We start from the raw sequence: 17,137 nt of genomic DNA, 5'->3' as shown, positions 1-17,137 counted from the left end.
AACCTATGACTGTGCGTCCAATACCGGTTTGGACCAAAATACCGGTCCAATACCAGGTCTCACCAAAATGGACGACATCTGAGACCTGCATCACTTTGGTTTTCACACAAGCTGACATGCCGTGATATATCTGGAATACTGTTCAGATGCGTTAAATCAAACTAATTCCCTCACTCACTTAAGTATACCTGTTCTGTGAAACATCATCTTAACATACTATCGACCCTGCCACCAATGACAGTGCAGTAACGTGTTTCCTGTGCCATGGTTGTAACATTATCTTTACATACTATCCACCCTACCACCAATGACAGTGCAGTAACGTGTTTCCTGTGCCATGGTTGTAACATTATCTTTACATACTATCCACCCTACCACCAATGACAGTGCAGTAACGTGTTTCCTGTGCCATGGTTGTAACATTATCTTTACACACATTCCATTTGATTTTCAAGAGTGACATAGGAATTGCTTAGCAATACATATCTCCCTGAAAATGCTTGGAAAACATTATTCTCCGGTCACTGGACAGGCCATATTGTTTGAAGAAAACGAGGTGAGTGTAAAACGAAATTGTTTGGCTTCTTTCAGAGAAAGACATGTTTTGAAGCGTCGACTGGAAAAATATTCTCCCTCCAGCAAAGACTGTCACCTTTACGTACTGTCCACCTTATAACTCTTGACTCCAAAACATGTCTGTGACAGAAATACCTTTGTATATAGCCCTTGTCCCATCTCAACGCCGCCTTGGGTGACAGTGACGGACCCGTCTACTTCATATATAGCGACATCTACAGTGTAGCCAACATTGTTGTACATGACGCTGAACTTCACAGGAGTCATGGCCAGGCCTCGTTTTCTCCATTTGTGCTCCTGTCAAGTAAAGGTACAGCGACTTGACAGACTTGGCTTCATGGCTGCACTCGCTTCAATGGATGTACAGGCAGTGCCTTCATGTATGCACTCGCTACAACGGATATACAGGCAGTGCCTTCATGTATGCACTCGCTACAACGGATGTACAGGCAGTGCCTTCATGTATGCACTCGCTACAACGGATGTACAGGCAGTGCCTTCATGTATGCACTCGCTACAACGAATGTACAGGCAGTGCCTTCATGTATGCACTCGCTACAACGGATGTACAGGCAGTGCCTTCATGTATGCACTCGCTACAACGGATATACAGGCAGTGCCTTCATGGCTGCACTCGCTACAGCGGATGTACAGGCAGTGCCTTCATGTATGCACTCGCTACAACGGATGTACAGGCAGTGCCTTCATGTATGCACTCGCTACAACGGATATACAGGCAGTGCCTTCATGTATGCACTCACTACAACGGATGTACAGGCAGTGCCTTCATGTATGCACTCGCTACAACGGATGTACAGGCAGTGCCTTCATGTATGCACTCGCTACAACGGATATACAGGCAGTGCCTTAATAGATACACTCACTACAACGGATGTACAGGCAGTGCCTTAATAGATAAACTCGCTACAATGGATGTACAGGCAGTGCCTTAATGGATGCACTCGCTACAACGGATGTACAGGCAGTGCTTTCATGGATGCACTCGCTACAACGGATGTACAGGCAGTGCCTTAATGGATACACTCACTACAACGGATGTACAGGCAGTGCCTTCAAGTATGCACTCGCTACAACGGATGTACAAGTAGTGCCTTCATGGCTGCACTCGCTACAACGGATGTGCAGGCAGTGCCTTAATAGATAAACTCGCTACAATGGATGTACAGGCAGTGCCTTCATGGCTCACTCGCTACAGCGGATGTACAGGCAGTGCCTTCAAGTATGCACTCGCTACAACGGATGTACAGGCGGTGCCTTCATGGCTGCACTCGCTACAACGGATGTACAGGCAGTGCCTTCATGGCTGCACTCGCTGCAGCGGATGTACAGACAGTGCCTTCATGGCTGCACTCGCTACAGCGGATGTACAGGCGGTGCCTTCATGGATGCACTCGCTACAACGGATATACATGCAGTGCCTTAATAGATGCACTCGCTACAACGGATGTACAGGCAGTGCTTTCATGGATGCACTCGCTACAACGGATGTACAGGCAGTGCCTTCAAGTATGCACTCGCTACAACGGATGTACAGGCAGTGCCTTCATGGCTGCACTCGCTACAACGGATGTACAGGCAGTGCCTTCATGGCTGCACTCGCTACAACGTATGTACAGGCAGTGCCTTCAAGTATGCACTTGCTACAACGGATGTACAGGCAGTGCCTTCATGGCTGCACTCGCTACAACGAATGTACAGGCAGTGCTTTCATGGCTGCACTCGCTACAGCAGATGTACAGGCAGTGCTTTCATGGCTGCACTCGCTACAGCGGATGTACAGGCAGTGCCTTCAAGTATGCACTCGCTACAACGGATATACAGGCAGTGCCTTCAAGTATGCACTCGCTACAGCGGATGTACAGGCAGTGCCTTCAAGTATGCACTCGCTACAATGGATGTACAGGCAGTGCCTTCAAGTATGCACTCGCTGCAGCGGATGTACAGGCAGTGCCTTCAAGTATGCACTCGCTACAACGGATGTACAGGCAGTGCCTTAATGGATACACTCACTACAACGGATGTACAGGCAGTGCCTTCAAGTATGCACTCGCTACAACGGATGTACAGGCGGTGCCTAAATGGATGCACTCGCTACAACGGATGTGTACATGAAGCGTGTTATTACCTTGTTGAAGGCCTCTACCTCAGCCTTGCGTCTCTCAATCTCAGCAGTCTCATGTAGGCGTGCCCACAGCCTGCGCAGAGTGCAGTACTTCATGTCATTCCCCAGAGAGCACACCTGTTAAACAGATTACATTCGCAGCTGTGTCTTGACAAGTATCACATAGCTGTGGAAACCCAAGGTCTTTGTCACCTCGAAAATACAATCATACATGCATGTATGCTTCTGTTAACATTAAGATCATGAATTGTTACAGAAATGCCACTATTTGGACTTGACTATTGGGAGGATGAGAAAATGTAATGAGATTACAAAGATGTCATACTTAAAGGGCAAGTTCACACGGAAATGAACCTTTTTTTCTTGTACTTTTTCCACATTAAAAGTGTTAACATAGAAGTGTCATAGACAAAAATATAAAAACATCATATTTAATTAACATATTTTTTGCACTAAAACGATTTATATTTTTCACATTTACCAAGTGTTCTATTTCCATAACAAAAACACCATGGCTTATGTCCCTTGCAATATGACGTCATTGGTGCCAATTGATAAACATTATGACGTCATCATGCTTTGTTAGAGCCGCTTCACGTGGTGTAGGTACAGTTTTGTGATTCTAGCATCTCAGATGCCAGCCAGAATTGTGTTATGCTGAGTCACCACTGCGCCGGAATGTGTCGTAGACCATGTTGTTTTACCGCAAACTGGTCCTTGATATCTTTTGCGTTGAGAATAGACAGGGACCCAGTTGAATTGGCACCAATTACGTCATAATCTAAGGGGGATAACTCAGGCCTATTTCGCTCGTAAAACGAAGGCCTCATAACGGCATATCACTTTCACACTATTGTGAGCTTCCTACTTTCACTGTGGAAAAAAATGAGTGTATATTTTCAAACACAGATACTAACTAATTCTAAAATTGCGTTTTGTTTAGAAAAAGAAAGAAAGTGATTTTTGCGTGTACACTTCCCCTTTAAGTATCTTGAACATCAAAGACTGACAGAGTGAGGGTGGGGATGGGGGTGTATTACTGTGATGACATGTTGAAATCTGTGTTTACTGTACAGCAAACATTGAATGATGGTGGGTGATGGTATCAGTTTTGTCAAGCAAACTTATTTTTTCACAAGTATTTGAATATGTGAGTATTCAGACAAAATCATCCATCTCTATCAGTAAATACAATATAAAAGAGGGTCTAACATAAGCAACAGTCACACCTGACCCTCTTGGTACAAGTTCATCTCTTTCACAACTTCCGGGTCCATTTGGAGGAAGCTGGCCACGTGCTCCATCACTGACTCGATGATGAAGCCTGCTGGATAGTTGGCTGAAACGTGAGGCCACTCTATTAATTATCCAGTTTACATTATTCGTTTTACAGACCTTCTTTTCAAAATTAGCAGCGTCGCTGGTCGATTTTTTTAACAGATTTGAAAAAAAAGCATTGGGTGATTTCTGAAATTTCTTTCGGTTGAAATAAAGAAAAGGTAGAAGGTGCAGCAAACTCAAAGCGAAACTGTTCTTTCTTTTCTAGCCTACCTTATAGTCATTAGTGAATCAAGTTGATGGGCTTGACGGTAAAAGCAGATTTTGATCTACAGCAACTTTAGTTTGACGATCCGTAAAGAACGTTTTTAAAAACCGCTTACATCTCGCATCTGAAGTGCTTTATGCATTTGTATCTGTTGCACACAATCTCGCATGAACGCACTTGTGAAAGTATATATGTCAGCGTGCCCAAGTAGGTGTATTGGTGACAAATATATAACGTAGTTCGCTCACCACGACGCCGTGTTTAAAGGTTAGGCTTAAAGCTTAAGGTACTTGGCTCGGACCCATGGCAGTCCCTGGAAACATCGCTGTCATTAACTTTGGGTTAATATTACTTATATAAATAGAGCAGGTAGCCATTACCATAAGAACAGAGAGACAGTGTTTCAGTTCGCCCTATGACACTAATTATAGCGTGAACATCTGAACACGACCAGCACACCGTGGAGCACAGTGTACGTACCTGGTGCCCTCATAGACTGGCTGGTTGGCTTGTTGGTTTTGCACAGAATAATCCTCACCCGCCTGTTAGGACAGAAGTAACCTGGACAACAAAATATATATATGCCATTAGATAAAAGTAAGGTAAAGCAAAAACTTTTTTTCTGCTTTGTTCAGTAAATGAGTTAGTTGGGTTTAACGCCGCTCTGAACAGTATTCCAGTTATGTCACGGCGTGTCAGCTTAACGCGTTAGGAAAGCCCGAAGTGATGCAGATCTTAGACGTTTACCAATCTATTGAAAGCCAGAGCACGGGTGGGGTGCTGACAAACCTAGAAACATATCCAGGATTGCAACCCTTGATCATAGGATTCTGGCGTTACCACGGGACACAGCTCTGCACAATGAATTGCGGCACCTAAGGCGACTGGTCCACCGTCCTGTAAAGGGAACTTACCTCACCAAATGAGTTACATGTATAGCAACTTTTCGACTTTAGTTAGAGATATTCCTATCATTTCATGACACGCCTAACTGGTTACATATGTGTACAGTGGCTGGGAGCCTGAGTAATTATGTTATATATGTAAGCAGTGGCTGGGAGCCTGTGTAATTATGTTAAATATGTAAACAGTGGCTGGGAGCCTGAGTAATTATGTTTTATATGTAAGCAGTGGCTGGGAGCCTGAGTAATTATGTTTTATATGTAAGCAGTGGCTGGGAGCCTGAGAAATTATGTTTTATATGTAAGCAGTGGCTGGGAGCCTGAGTATTTATGTTTAATATGTAAACAGTGGCTGGGAGCCTGTGTAATTATGTTTTATATGTAAGCAGTGGCTGGGAGCCTGTGTAATTATGTTATATATGTAAACAGTGGCTGGGAGCCTGAGTAATTATGTTTTATATGTAAGCAGTGGCTGGGAGCCTGAGAAATTATGTTTTATATGTAAACAGTGGCTGGGAGCCTGAGTAATTATGTTTAATATGTAAACAGTGGCTGGGAGCCTGTGTAATTATGTTTTATATGTAAGCAGTGGCTGGGAGCCTGTGTAATTATGTTATATATGTAAACAGTGGCTGGGAGCCTGTGTAATTATGTTTAATATGTAAACAGTGGCTGGGAGCCTGAGTAATTATGTTTTATATATAAACAGTGGCTTGGAGCCTGAGTAATTATGTTATATATGTAAACAGTGGCTTGGAGCCTGTGTAATTATGTTTAATATGAAAACAGTGGCTGGGAGCCTGAGTAATTATGTTTTATATGTAAGCAGTGGCTGGGAGCCTGTGTAATTATGTTAAATATGTAAACAGTGGCTGGGAGCCTGAGTAATTATGTTTTATATATAAACAGTGGCTTGGAGCCTGAGTAATTATGTTATATATGTAAACAATGGCTGGGAGCCTGAGTAATTATGTTATATATGTAAACAGTGGCTTGGAGTCTAACTGATTACTTATGTGTACATACTCACAGTGGCTGGGTGTTTAAAGCCGCTGAGATCATGATTTTTGTACCCGCACTGCGTTTAGCAGGGATAAGTCAGGGGAATGCCGGAAGTGGTACAAGTCAAAGACGCTTGCCACAAAACACAAACTACGAGCACGGATACAATGCTGATAAATTATTGTTTATAATGAGCACGAATCTGCTTTCCTAACCCACGATCATCGGATCCAGGTACGCCTAAGGGATGCAACTCGGCACAGCGACATTCGGTGTCTTGTATAAATGGATAGCATGACTTATTATATTTATAAGGATGAAATACTTATTTTTTGGTTAAGATAGGAAGCGAAACTTTCGTGTTTTTTTCACTGAATCAATAATGATAACATACTATTTCATTGAGTAGAATAATACTTTTGACCGGGATACTTTTTCTGAATAAACAGTTACTTCCCTTACCAAAGAGTTTTTTCCCTTTATTTATTGTTGTCTACTGTTTAGAATATATGATCAAGGAACCTCCTGACAAGCCTGATGACAGTGAATACTAAAAATGACCCATTAAATAAACATGGGGGGAATGGCCATATCCTGAAGTCCAGGACAGAGAAGGTCCTCGTAGAAAGTGAGACCTCCCGCCCACACGGCTCTGTTACATTGAAGTTACCTGCCGCTTTATAACTAACTATTGTCTAACCTGTTACTTTGCTTATTGATGTTTTCCTCGAACTCTGCGATGTGTTAAGTACTTTCTCCATTGATAACAGACTCTGTTTATTTACAAGGGGTTGGTCAGCTGTTTGAAATGGTGGTTGTCCTTGTCTACGCCCTCAGCAACTGTCGTAATATTTGTTTGTTAATTTACGTATGGTATATGGTATATGGTATAATTGATATTCTACAATATAAAATACCACACAAGATAAATTTAAGGTCCAAAACACAACTATGATACCTGCATAAAATACATCACCATTGAATAACCATTTCTTGTTTGTTTCATTTATAGCCACCAACACACGGTGTATGCTTTTCATATTTGTCGTCATTCATTACATTGTCCCTATTAAAACATGAGCTCTGTCCTGTGTGAGTGTGAGTGTGCTGTGTGTGTGTGAGTGTATGTGCTGTGTGTGAGTGTGTGCTGAGTGTGTGAGTGTGTGCTGAGTGTGTGTGTGCTGTGTGTGTATGTGTGTGTTGTATGTGTGCTGTGTGTGTTCTGTGTGTGTTTGAGTGTGTATGGGCTCTGTGTATGTGTGCTGTATGGACGCTGTATGTGAGTGTGTGTGTGTTTTAAGTGTGTGTGTGTGTGATTGTGTTGTGTGTGTGCTGTGTGTATGTGTGTGTATGTATGTGTGTGTTGTGTGTGTTTGAGTGTGTATGTGTTCTGTGTGTGTTGTGCTGTATGGGCGCTGTTTGTGTTGTGGTGTGTGTGTGTGTGTGTGTGTGCGTGCGTGCGTGCGTGCGTGCGTGCGTGCGTGCGTGCGTGGGTGCGTGCGTGGGTGCGTGCGTGCGCGCGCGCGCTGTGTATATGCGCGGGTGCGTGTAAGTTTGTAATGAGTAATAGATCTTTTAAAGAACAGGTGATGAAGACGACTATTTTGGGCTGTTGCTTACCTCCATCAATATCGGCGAGTATGCCAAGGAAGTTGTACACCCAGTTGGAGGTGTAGCCACAGTCGCAGTACACGTCGATGGTTACGGCTTGGAGACGTCCGTCCCCGTCAAAGCCGGCCTGGAACACACAAGTTTATTTTTCCATACATGTACAAAATGACCATACCGAAACGGTAATTACCTGATACGGTAGGATTGGAGCTAAAATGTAGTGTTTGTAAAAGCTCCACTCTTAATAATCTCTTATTGTAAGAATTAAATTGGCCGTTTTTTCCACCAGTCGACTCACATACTGTCGAAGCTAATTTAAAGTTACTGAAAGAAAACGGTCACCCTGGGATGTAACGAGTTTAGTCATACACACCATGGTTACCTTCAGGGTACGACGTGCACAATCCTGGGTGAATGGCTGTGGTCGTTTGTATATTGTGCATTGTTGCGTATTGTTTGCTTCTTTCATTGTCACGTCACGTCACCGAGATTCACGCATGAATCCCTGAAATTTGGGATCTTTGGATTCAAGGAATTAATTTTTTCTGATACCTACCATTCCTGGAGTGTTAATCGAAATTCCTATTTCCGAAGTTAACTTAGTGGAGAGAGCGTTATATATGGGAGAAGGTACTTCGTGGAACTTTCAAATAGTATTTCCACAAGGTTCAAGTTGTGGAGTGTTGGCTTCACTGTTTGAGATTTACTTTTGTTACGGTTACAAGGAACCAGCAACGTCACTGAGTCTGGCCTCCCGATCTACGCTGTCGGGGAACGGTTATAAGGAACCAGCCAAGTAAGTCACTGGGTCCGACCATTCGATCCTAAATATTCCAGATCCAGCTGTACAATTACTCACACACATTCTTTGAGACATTCCAAGATACCAGCTGTACAATTACTCATTAACTTTCTAAATACCTGATACTTGGCCAGGATAGATCCTCTATTACCCAGCATCTCCATAGCAGTTGCCAGACCGATGGTGGTTCTCACAGGCCTGCAGAAACAATTCTACAATTAGTATCCCAATTTTTATCATCGCAAACATCATGCTTGGAGGGCGAGGGAAGCCTCGGGGATAAAACGTTGAGCCGGAAAACTCAGTCAGCCACAATTAGTTACTGTGTCAGCTTAATGTGCCCTGTACAACAATGACGGTTATGTGACGGTTCTTCCTAGCCAACATTGACAGTTCATCCTAGCCAACACTGACAGTTCTTCTTACCCAACATTGACAGTTCATCCTAGCCAACACTGACAGTTCTTCCTAGCCAACACTGACAGTTCATCCTAGCCAACACTGACAGTTCATCCTAGCCACCAATGACAGTTCATCCTAGCCAACACCGACAGTTCATCCTAGCCAACACTGACAGTTCATCCTAGCCAACACTGACAGTTCATCCTAGCCAACACCGACAGTTCATCCTAGCCAACACTGACAGTTCATCCTAGCCAACACTGACAGTTCATCCTAGCCAACACTGACAGTTCATCCCAGCCACCAATGACAGTTCATCCTAGCCACCAACGACAGTTCATCCAAACCACCAATGCCAGTTCATTCTAGCCAACATTGACAGTTCATCCTAGCCAACACTGACAGTTCTTCCTAGCCAACAACGACAGTTCTTCCTAGCCAACAACGACAGTTCTTCCTAGCCAACACTGACAGTTCATCCTAGCCAACACTGATAGTCCATCCTAGCCAACATTGACAGTTCATCCTAGCCAACACTGATAGTTCTTCCTAGCCAACACTGACAATTCTTCCTAGCCAACGCTGACAGTTCTTCCTAGCCAGCCTTGACAGTTCTTCCTAGCCAACACTGACAGTTCTTCCTAGGCAATACTGACAGTTCTTCCTAGCCAACACTGACAGTCCGTCCTAGCCAACACTGACAGTTCTTCCTAGCCAACACTGACAGTTCTTCCTAGCCAACACTGACTGTCCGTCCTAGCCAACATTGACAGTCCATCCTAGCCAACACTGACAGTTCTTCCTAGCCAACACTGACAGTTCATCCTAGTAACTGATCACACTTTCAAAGCTACTTTCTACTCTCTACAAGTGCAGTGGTGTTTGTAGCAGAATGTCAACTCTATGGGTTTCCTAAAGATTTATTATTTCTAAATAAAAATATAAAAGCAAATTCAAATTCTGTCGTCAAATTGGTGTGTCCTTAAAAACTCTCCGGTCTTATAATTATTCATGCCCCATAAAGAGGCCAAGATGTGTTGAATAGAAAATATATATGATTTCATCATGAGGGGTGACCTTTTTGTACCCCAACGCACGTTTAAACGGCAGCAAGCTTCCCTGCTCGGTCTTGAGAAATGGTTTGTTATGTATCAATCTGGAAAGTCAATTAGTCAATATCTGCATTACCATCATCATTACAAAGTATAATTAAATGGACTGAACACATTTGGATCATCCTCAGAACACATGTTGTGCAGTGCGATCTTGTAATCTAGTAAATGAGTTGAAGAATTAAATTTAGCTGCAATCTCACGGAGAGGAAGACTTTTTTCATCAAAGCCCAGAGTAGGCGGTGACAAACCAGAGGAGTCTGGCGTTCGAAAGGACCATGACAAAGGGTCGCATTTTCATGATTACACAGAACGATGCGGTGTCTTCAACGCCTTTGTCACCCTTTTCAGTGGTTTTGGTAATATTATTATAACTTTAGACGAGTTGAAATGAAAAGAACTGAAATTTACAAAGACTGTATTTGATCACACAGCCTGTGATTAGCGGGTCTCCCCATGACTAAGGGTCGCACAGACAGACGCGGCCCGATGCGACACTCATTCTTGTAACCTGCTAATCGCGCAAACATGTGATTCATGCGTCTACGCACATCGTTACTGTCAACTTCGTGGAAAGAAGGTCGTGACTCTAGCATTAGTTTCGATGGTGATGCTATTACACACCTTTCCCTGAGAAATTGACAGAAAAAATTACAATATTTCGTGCTTGACATTAAAAATTCTTCTTGACATTGATGGAAGTCCGACAACTGGTAGTCTAGATAACGTACTCTGAGTACCCCGTTGAGAGCCGTGCCAATGTACACTTGTCAGAGGGGTACTCAAAGTACGTTATCTACACTACTAGCTAGACTACCGAGTTGGCGGACTTCCATTTTTGTGGAAGCCTCGGTGGCTGAGTGGGATAGATCGCTGACTTTGTGTGCTGACGATTAGGTGCCTCACTCTGGCAAGTGTGGGTTCGAATCCCGGACGGGACTCAACCCCAAAAAGGTACGAGAATCTGTACTATACTAAGAAAGTGTTATCCCAAATATAACATTTGTTACGTCCTATATACATTCTATTCTTGCTCCGGACATGTATTTCATAATCCTAAAAACGAGGTGTAGATGACAAAGGCTCGGGGAACATTTTTCATTTGTTATTTACTTATCAAATTGTATTCAGCAACTGTTAACAGTGAGCCCATTTATTAGAGTATAGTAAAACTTACTACACACTTAGTAAATATACTATTGTAGTTTAGATGTAGATTTAGAGAAGATTAATTATTCAATTAGTATTATTAACTACATAAAACCAATAGTTCCTTAGAGATTGATAGTAATATCTACTATCGTAGAGTAGTAATTGTACTAATCTACGATAGGCCACCTACCAACTTGTTTGTTTCTGATTGGACAGAGAAGTCCACTAACTAGTAAGTTGGTGAGTATGGTTTTACGCCGCTTTTAGCAATATTCCAGCAACATCTCGGCGGCGGACACCAGAAATGGGCTTCACTCATTGTACCCATGTCTAGAATGGAACGCAGGTCTTTAGCGTGGCGAGCGAACGCTTTAACCACTAGGCTACCCGACCGCCCCTGTTCACTAAGTTGGTAAACTCTACTTCTTCTGTCAGTGTACCTATTCAGTTTGTAGGCTGCCAACGCTGGAGCAATGCAAGGAGGGGCTGTGCCGATGTTTTTGCCCCCAAATGATCCTCCAATTCGTGGGACCGTTACATTGACGCTGAAAGGAACAGGCCTCGGTTAAATATTCATTAAAATATAAGTGTCAAACCCCTTTCCAAAAACATAAATAAAGGTGACAAAATACCCCCTTTCTGAATCACAAGAAATCTCTGCTAAAAGAAGAGTCTAATGTACGAGTCCGAGTATGTCTTCATCGGCACGTGTTTATGTATCGTGTCACAAATGCATGAAATGTCACTTTTTGTTACTGATGTTTTAAATTGTTAAATGTCCTCATGTCAACCACATTGCAACGTTTTGCAATATTTATTTGGAAATTTATAGACATCGAAAACTGGAACTCTGATTAAACAACTTTTGGCAAGAGCCTCTCGATTGTACTTCCAAAGTTGTAAAATGTAGACACCAGTGGGAGCTGATGGAATGTTGCTCGACAGAAAGGTGAAGTTGACTGTTGGAAAGTTGAAGTCATCCCTCTTGTCAAACTGTCTTGTGGATATTTTTGTCACTCTGAATCGTTATGCATAGATCTAAATATGAAACAGATGAGTCGGTTTCACATGTCTCTTTTAGTTCTAGCCCAGGTTGGTAAATCAGAAGGGATTTATTAAACGAAATTAGAACATGGATATACCTGAAGCTTAAGTTCAACTTTATGGCCAAATTCCGGTGTTTCGGTTATGTCATTCCGAGCACGAATTCCTCTTCATATCCACGAAGAAACATAAACATGTCTGCAAGAAGGGGACCCTACTCCTGGCCTAAATGACATATCCCAAATTTCACATAGATGTTATCAATGAAAACGTCTAGCATTTCACAGCATTTTCTCAGGAAACTTCAGGTGATATTTGCTTTCATTTCTGACAAATTGTCCTGAACCTGTGTAGACAGAGATGTTTGTTTTTTTGTTTGTTTGTTTGTTTGTTATTTAACGTCGCATTCAGCACTATTCCAGGTATATGACGGCGGTCTGTAAATAATCGAGTCGAGACGAAACAATCCAGGGATTGATATCATGAGCATCGATCCATACAATTGGGATCGATGACATGCACCAAGAAAGTCAGCGAGCCTTACCACCCGTCTCTATATTTACATCTAAGACAGAGAGCCAAGGCATAACAATGTTTGGTGTGTTGGTGTAACAATATGATTGTTTCAAAATTGGTGCATAATGTGACGCTGAACATAAAAACTGAAACTCATTTGTTTCTGCGTTCAAATTGACCAATCGAAGATACTAGTTCTCAACAGACGTCCCGCCACAATGTCCCAGGGAACCCGCAATGTTGACATCAAGATCTGGGTTCGAATCCCCACATGGGTGCAATGTGAGAAGCACACAGTGATATAGCGGGAACCTGGGTGAAATGTGGTGGGAAAACCCTACTCAATAGCTGAATGACATGTGTACGTATGGCTCCAAGGTGACTTACTAGTTGCAGGGTTGGCCAATGACTGCAGCGATGGCCCGCTGAACGCCACCGAGTGCCTGGGTGGGCGTATATACATCTAGACCATCCTCTGAAGGAACACACACTGCAGCCTGTAACACGAGACATGGATTCGTCTCAAAGCATAACCCTGTCAATCCGGAAACCCTACTTACGAGTGAGGTGAAGCGAAATGTGGTTAACGTCGCGTTCAAGATTATTGCACTTATATAGTCGAGGGCCAGGCAGCGAAACAACAAGATTTAGTATCAAGTGTTTAACGTCTTTTGTTATTACGTTGCTGGGGGTCGAACCATTGACCTTCCGCAACCGGGGAGACGCTCTATCAGCTGCACCACGGAGGCGGCCCTACGTACGAGTGATCACTGATTTACTACTACAGACTCATGATTAATCCAGACATTTGTGTGTGCGGGACATTTACTGGGTAGAAATATTTTACCGTATGTGAACCAAACGGTGTGTATCATAGTATCCACATCAGTTAGACAATGCTTTGGTTTAACAAATGATAAAATGTTATCAAATGATGTTCTAACATACATCCAATATTCAATGTCTCGGCAATCAAAATGTTTTGTAGAAGCCAAACTGTACGGGCGATTAGGGAAAAACGTCACCGCATTTTAGTTGTTTCGTGGAATGCTTCATATGGGAGGAACGGTCACAGTGAAACAAGCGCGGGTGTGGGTTGGTGAAACAAGCAGGGGTGTGGGTTGGTGAAACAAGCAGGGGTGTGTTGGTGTAACAAGCAGGGGTGTGGGTTGGTGAAACAAGCAGGGGTGTGTTGGTGTAACAAGCAGGGGTGGGTTGGTGAAACAAGCAGGGGTGTGGGTTGGTGAAACAAGCAGGGGTGTGTTGGTGTAACAAGCAGGGGTGTGTTGGTGTAACAAGCAGGGGTGTGTTGGTGTAACAGCAGGGGTGTGTTGGTGTAACAAGCAGGGGTGTGTTGGTGAAACAAGCAGGGGTGTGTTGGTGTAACAAGCAGGGGTGTGTTGGTGTAACAAGCAGGGGTGTGTTGGTGTAACAAGCACGTTGTGTTGTTGTAACAAGCCGGGGTGTGTTGGTGTAACAAGCAGGGGTGTGTTGGTGTAACAAGCAGGGGAGTGTTGGTGTAACAAGCAGGGGTGTGTTGGTGTAACAAGCAGGGGTGTGTTGCTGATAAACCAAGCAGGGGTGTGTTGGTGTAACAAGCAGGGGAGTGTTGGTGTAACAAGCAGGGGTGTGTTGGTGTAACAAGCAGGGGTGTGTTGATGTAACAAGCCGGGGGGTGTTGGTGTAACAAGCAGGGGTGTGTTGCTGATAAACCAAGCAGGGGTGTGTTGGTGTAACAAGCCGGGGTGTGTTGGTGTAACAAGCAGGGGTGTGTTGGTGTAACAAGCACGTTGTGTTGTTGTAACAAGCCGGGGTGTGTTGGTGTAACAAGCAGGGGTGTGTTGGTGTAACAAGCAGGGGTGTGTTGGTGTAACAAGCAGGTTGTGTTGGTGTCACAGGCCGGGGTGTGTTGCTGATAAACCAAGCAGGGGTGTGTTGGTGTAACAAGCAGGGGTGTGTTGGTGTAACAAGCAGGGGTGTGTTGGTGTAACAAGCCGGGGTGTGTTGGTGTAACAAGCACGTTGTGTTGGTGTCACAAGCCGGGTTGTGTTGGTGTAAAAAACAGGGGTGTGTTGGTGTAACAAGCCGGGGGGTGTTGGTGTAACAAGCAGGGGGGTGTTGCTGATAAACCAAGCAGGGGTGGGTTGGTGTAACAAGCAGGGGAGTGTTGGTGTAACAAGCAGGGGGGTGTTGGTGTAACAAGCAGGGGTGTGTTGCTGATAAACCAAGCAGGGGTGTGTTGATGTAACAAGCAGGGGTGTGTTGGTGTAACAAGCAGGGGTCTGTTGGTGTAACAAGCCGGGGTCTGTTGGTGTAACAAGCAGGAGTGTGTTGGTGTAACAAAACAAGGGTCTGTTGGTGTAACAAGCAGGGGTGTGTTGGTGTAACAAGCAGGGGTGTGTTGGTGTAACAAGCAGGGGGCTGTTGGTGTAACCAGCAAGGGTGTGTTGGTGTAACAAGCAGGAGTGTTGGTGTAACAAGCAGGGGTATGTTGGTGTAACCAGCAAGGGAGTGTTGGTGTAACAAGCAGGGGTATGTTGGTGTAACAAGCAGGGGGGTGTTGCTGATAAACCAAGCAGGGGTGTGTTGGTGTAACAAGCAGGGGTGTGTTGGTGTAACAAGCAGGGAGTGTTGGTATAACAAGCAGGGTGTGTTGGTGTAACAAGCAGGGGTCTGTTGGTGTAACAAGCCGGGGTCTGTTGGTGTAACAAGCAGGAGTGTGTTGGTGTAACAAAACAAGGGTCTGTTGGTGTAACAAGCAGGGGTGTGTTGGTGTAACAAGCAGGGGTGTGTTGATGTAACAAGCCGGGGTGTGTTGGTGTAACAAGCAGGGGTCTGTTGGTGTAACAAGCCGGGATGTGTTGGTGTAACAAGCAGGGGTGTGTTGCTGATAAACCAAGCAGCATATTCAAGACATATCATGGCCCAGGGGATGCCACTCTGCACAGTGAATTGTGGCGATCTACATCACATGACCATTACTTTAATCTAATTAATAATCTCACATTCGGCATTCCTTCCATATTGAGATGCCACTCTATATACGTTAAGCATTATGCAAAGCTCATTTACTTAATACATGTTCAGTCGTCGAATTCGTAACGTTAAGAATAGTGTCACCCTGATACGTACGTTGTTCTCGAGGTAGAAATGAAACAGGTTCTCCATGGTACACTGGCCCTCCACTGTCGAGGATGAGGCAGCCATGGCGTCTGTAGAAACAAGAACTATCTAAACCCTTTTGGATTAAGGAAACTCAGCTAACCACAAAAATAATCATGTTTTACATGAGCTTTCTATTTCACAAAATCAGACATACACGTATATCTGTAACGGGCGCCTCAAACCAAAAATTTTCAAGGTGGTGGAAATAATAAACAAGGCAACATAATATATTTCCTCATAGTTAGATAAAGAATGAATGTGTCTTCTAAAGAGGCCTGAGACACTTGAATGTCAAACACATGCAGTAATACCGTGAAAGAAATTGATCACAGAATCATTAATCTTACTCTGACAATAAAATGGTGGCGGCCCATCTAGTGGCTGAGATATTTGTACTGTACACCTTTATCAGTTTTAGGTTCAGAGATTATTCCTCTACCTGAGTAGAACAGGCTACAATATAACCTTCTCCAAGTGTACCTCCTTTTGGTGGGGCAAACTCACGTCTTTTTTATCACAAAAAGCCCACGAATTTGTGTTAAGAGTATTGTGTTTTGTAGCTGGACCTTCACCAGATCCCCAGTCACGTGTGTACCCCTGACACCAACCACCCCAATACACCCGCTCACCCGTTTCACGAACCTTGCCAAGAATTCAAACTTGATGATGTATATATAATTTGTTATCATGCAATGTCACAGACAGTTTTCCGTGTTAATGAGTAACTTTGTATTCTTACATTGCCATAGTTACAATCTGTGTGCCTTCCCCTGAATGTCCCTCATCAATTCTTACCCCCTTGCCCAATTCGCACCCCTACAGCCGTCGCAGTTTATAATGTGTCAAGCAAACAACATCCAATGTACGTCATATTACAAGATCGTGCTGTAGGCTCTAATTTACTTTATCAAAAACAGAAACAGTTTGTCTTAACCTTCAAAATGATTGCCATAGTTACAGTATGTGTGCCTTACCTTGAATGTCCCTCATCAATTCTTACCCACCTACCACATTCGCTCCCCCACAGCCGTCGCAGTTCGTAATGTGTCAAGCAAACAACGTCTAATCCATATTACAAGATCGTGCTGTAGGCTCTAATTTACTTTATCAAAAACAGAAACAGTTTGTCTTAACATTCAAAAGGATTAATCGCCCCTACACATC

At 43.6% G+C, this 17,137-nt stretch overlaps 1 protein-coding gene across 1 annotated transcript in view; it reads right to left on the bottom strand.

Moving 5' to 3' along the window:
* LOC139469473 (uncharacterized) overlaps positions 1 to 17,137 on the bottom strand; it is a 54,335-nt gene that overhangs the window by 9,692 nt on the left and 27,506 nt on the right. The window contains exons 19-27 of the mRNA XM_071251654.1: positions 15,941 to 16,020; positions 13,196 to 13,305; positions 11,689 to 11,793; positions 8,702 to 8,780; positions 7,790 to 7,907; positions 4,746 to 4,826; positions 3,949 to 4,058; positions 2,723 to 2,836; positions 712 to 873 (exon numbers count right to left, since the gene is read on the bottom strand). Coding sequence (XP_071107755.1) covers positions 712 to 873; positions 2,723 to 2,836; positions 3,949 to 4,058; positions 4,746 to 4,826; positions 7,790 to 7,907; positions 8,702 to 8,780; positions 11,689 to 11,793; positions 13,196 to 13,305; positions 15,941 to 16,020 — 959 coding nt within the window. The remainder of the gene's footprint in view (positions 1 to 711; positions 874 to 2,722; positions 2,837 to 3,948; positions 4,059 to 4,745; positions 4,827 to 7,789; positions 7,908 to 8,701; positions 8,781 to 11,688; positions 11,794 to 13,195; positions 13,306 to 15,940; positions 16,021 to 17,137) is intronic.

The sequence above is a fragment of the Haliotis cracherodii genome, unplaced genomic scaffold, assembly GCF_022045235.1.
Source record: "Haliotis cracherodii isolate W230 unplaced genomic scaffold, xgHalCrac1.p SCAF_2, whole genome shotgun sequence".
Taxonomy (NCBI): domain Eukaryota; kingdom Metazoa; phylum Mollusca; class Gastropoda; order Lepetellida; family Haliotidae; genus Haliotis; species Haliotis cracherodii.
Note: the sequence above shows the minus strand (reverse complement) of the source record. Positions and strands in the feature narration are given on the sequence as shown.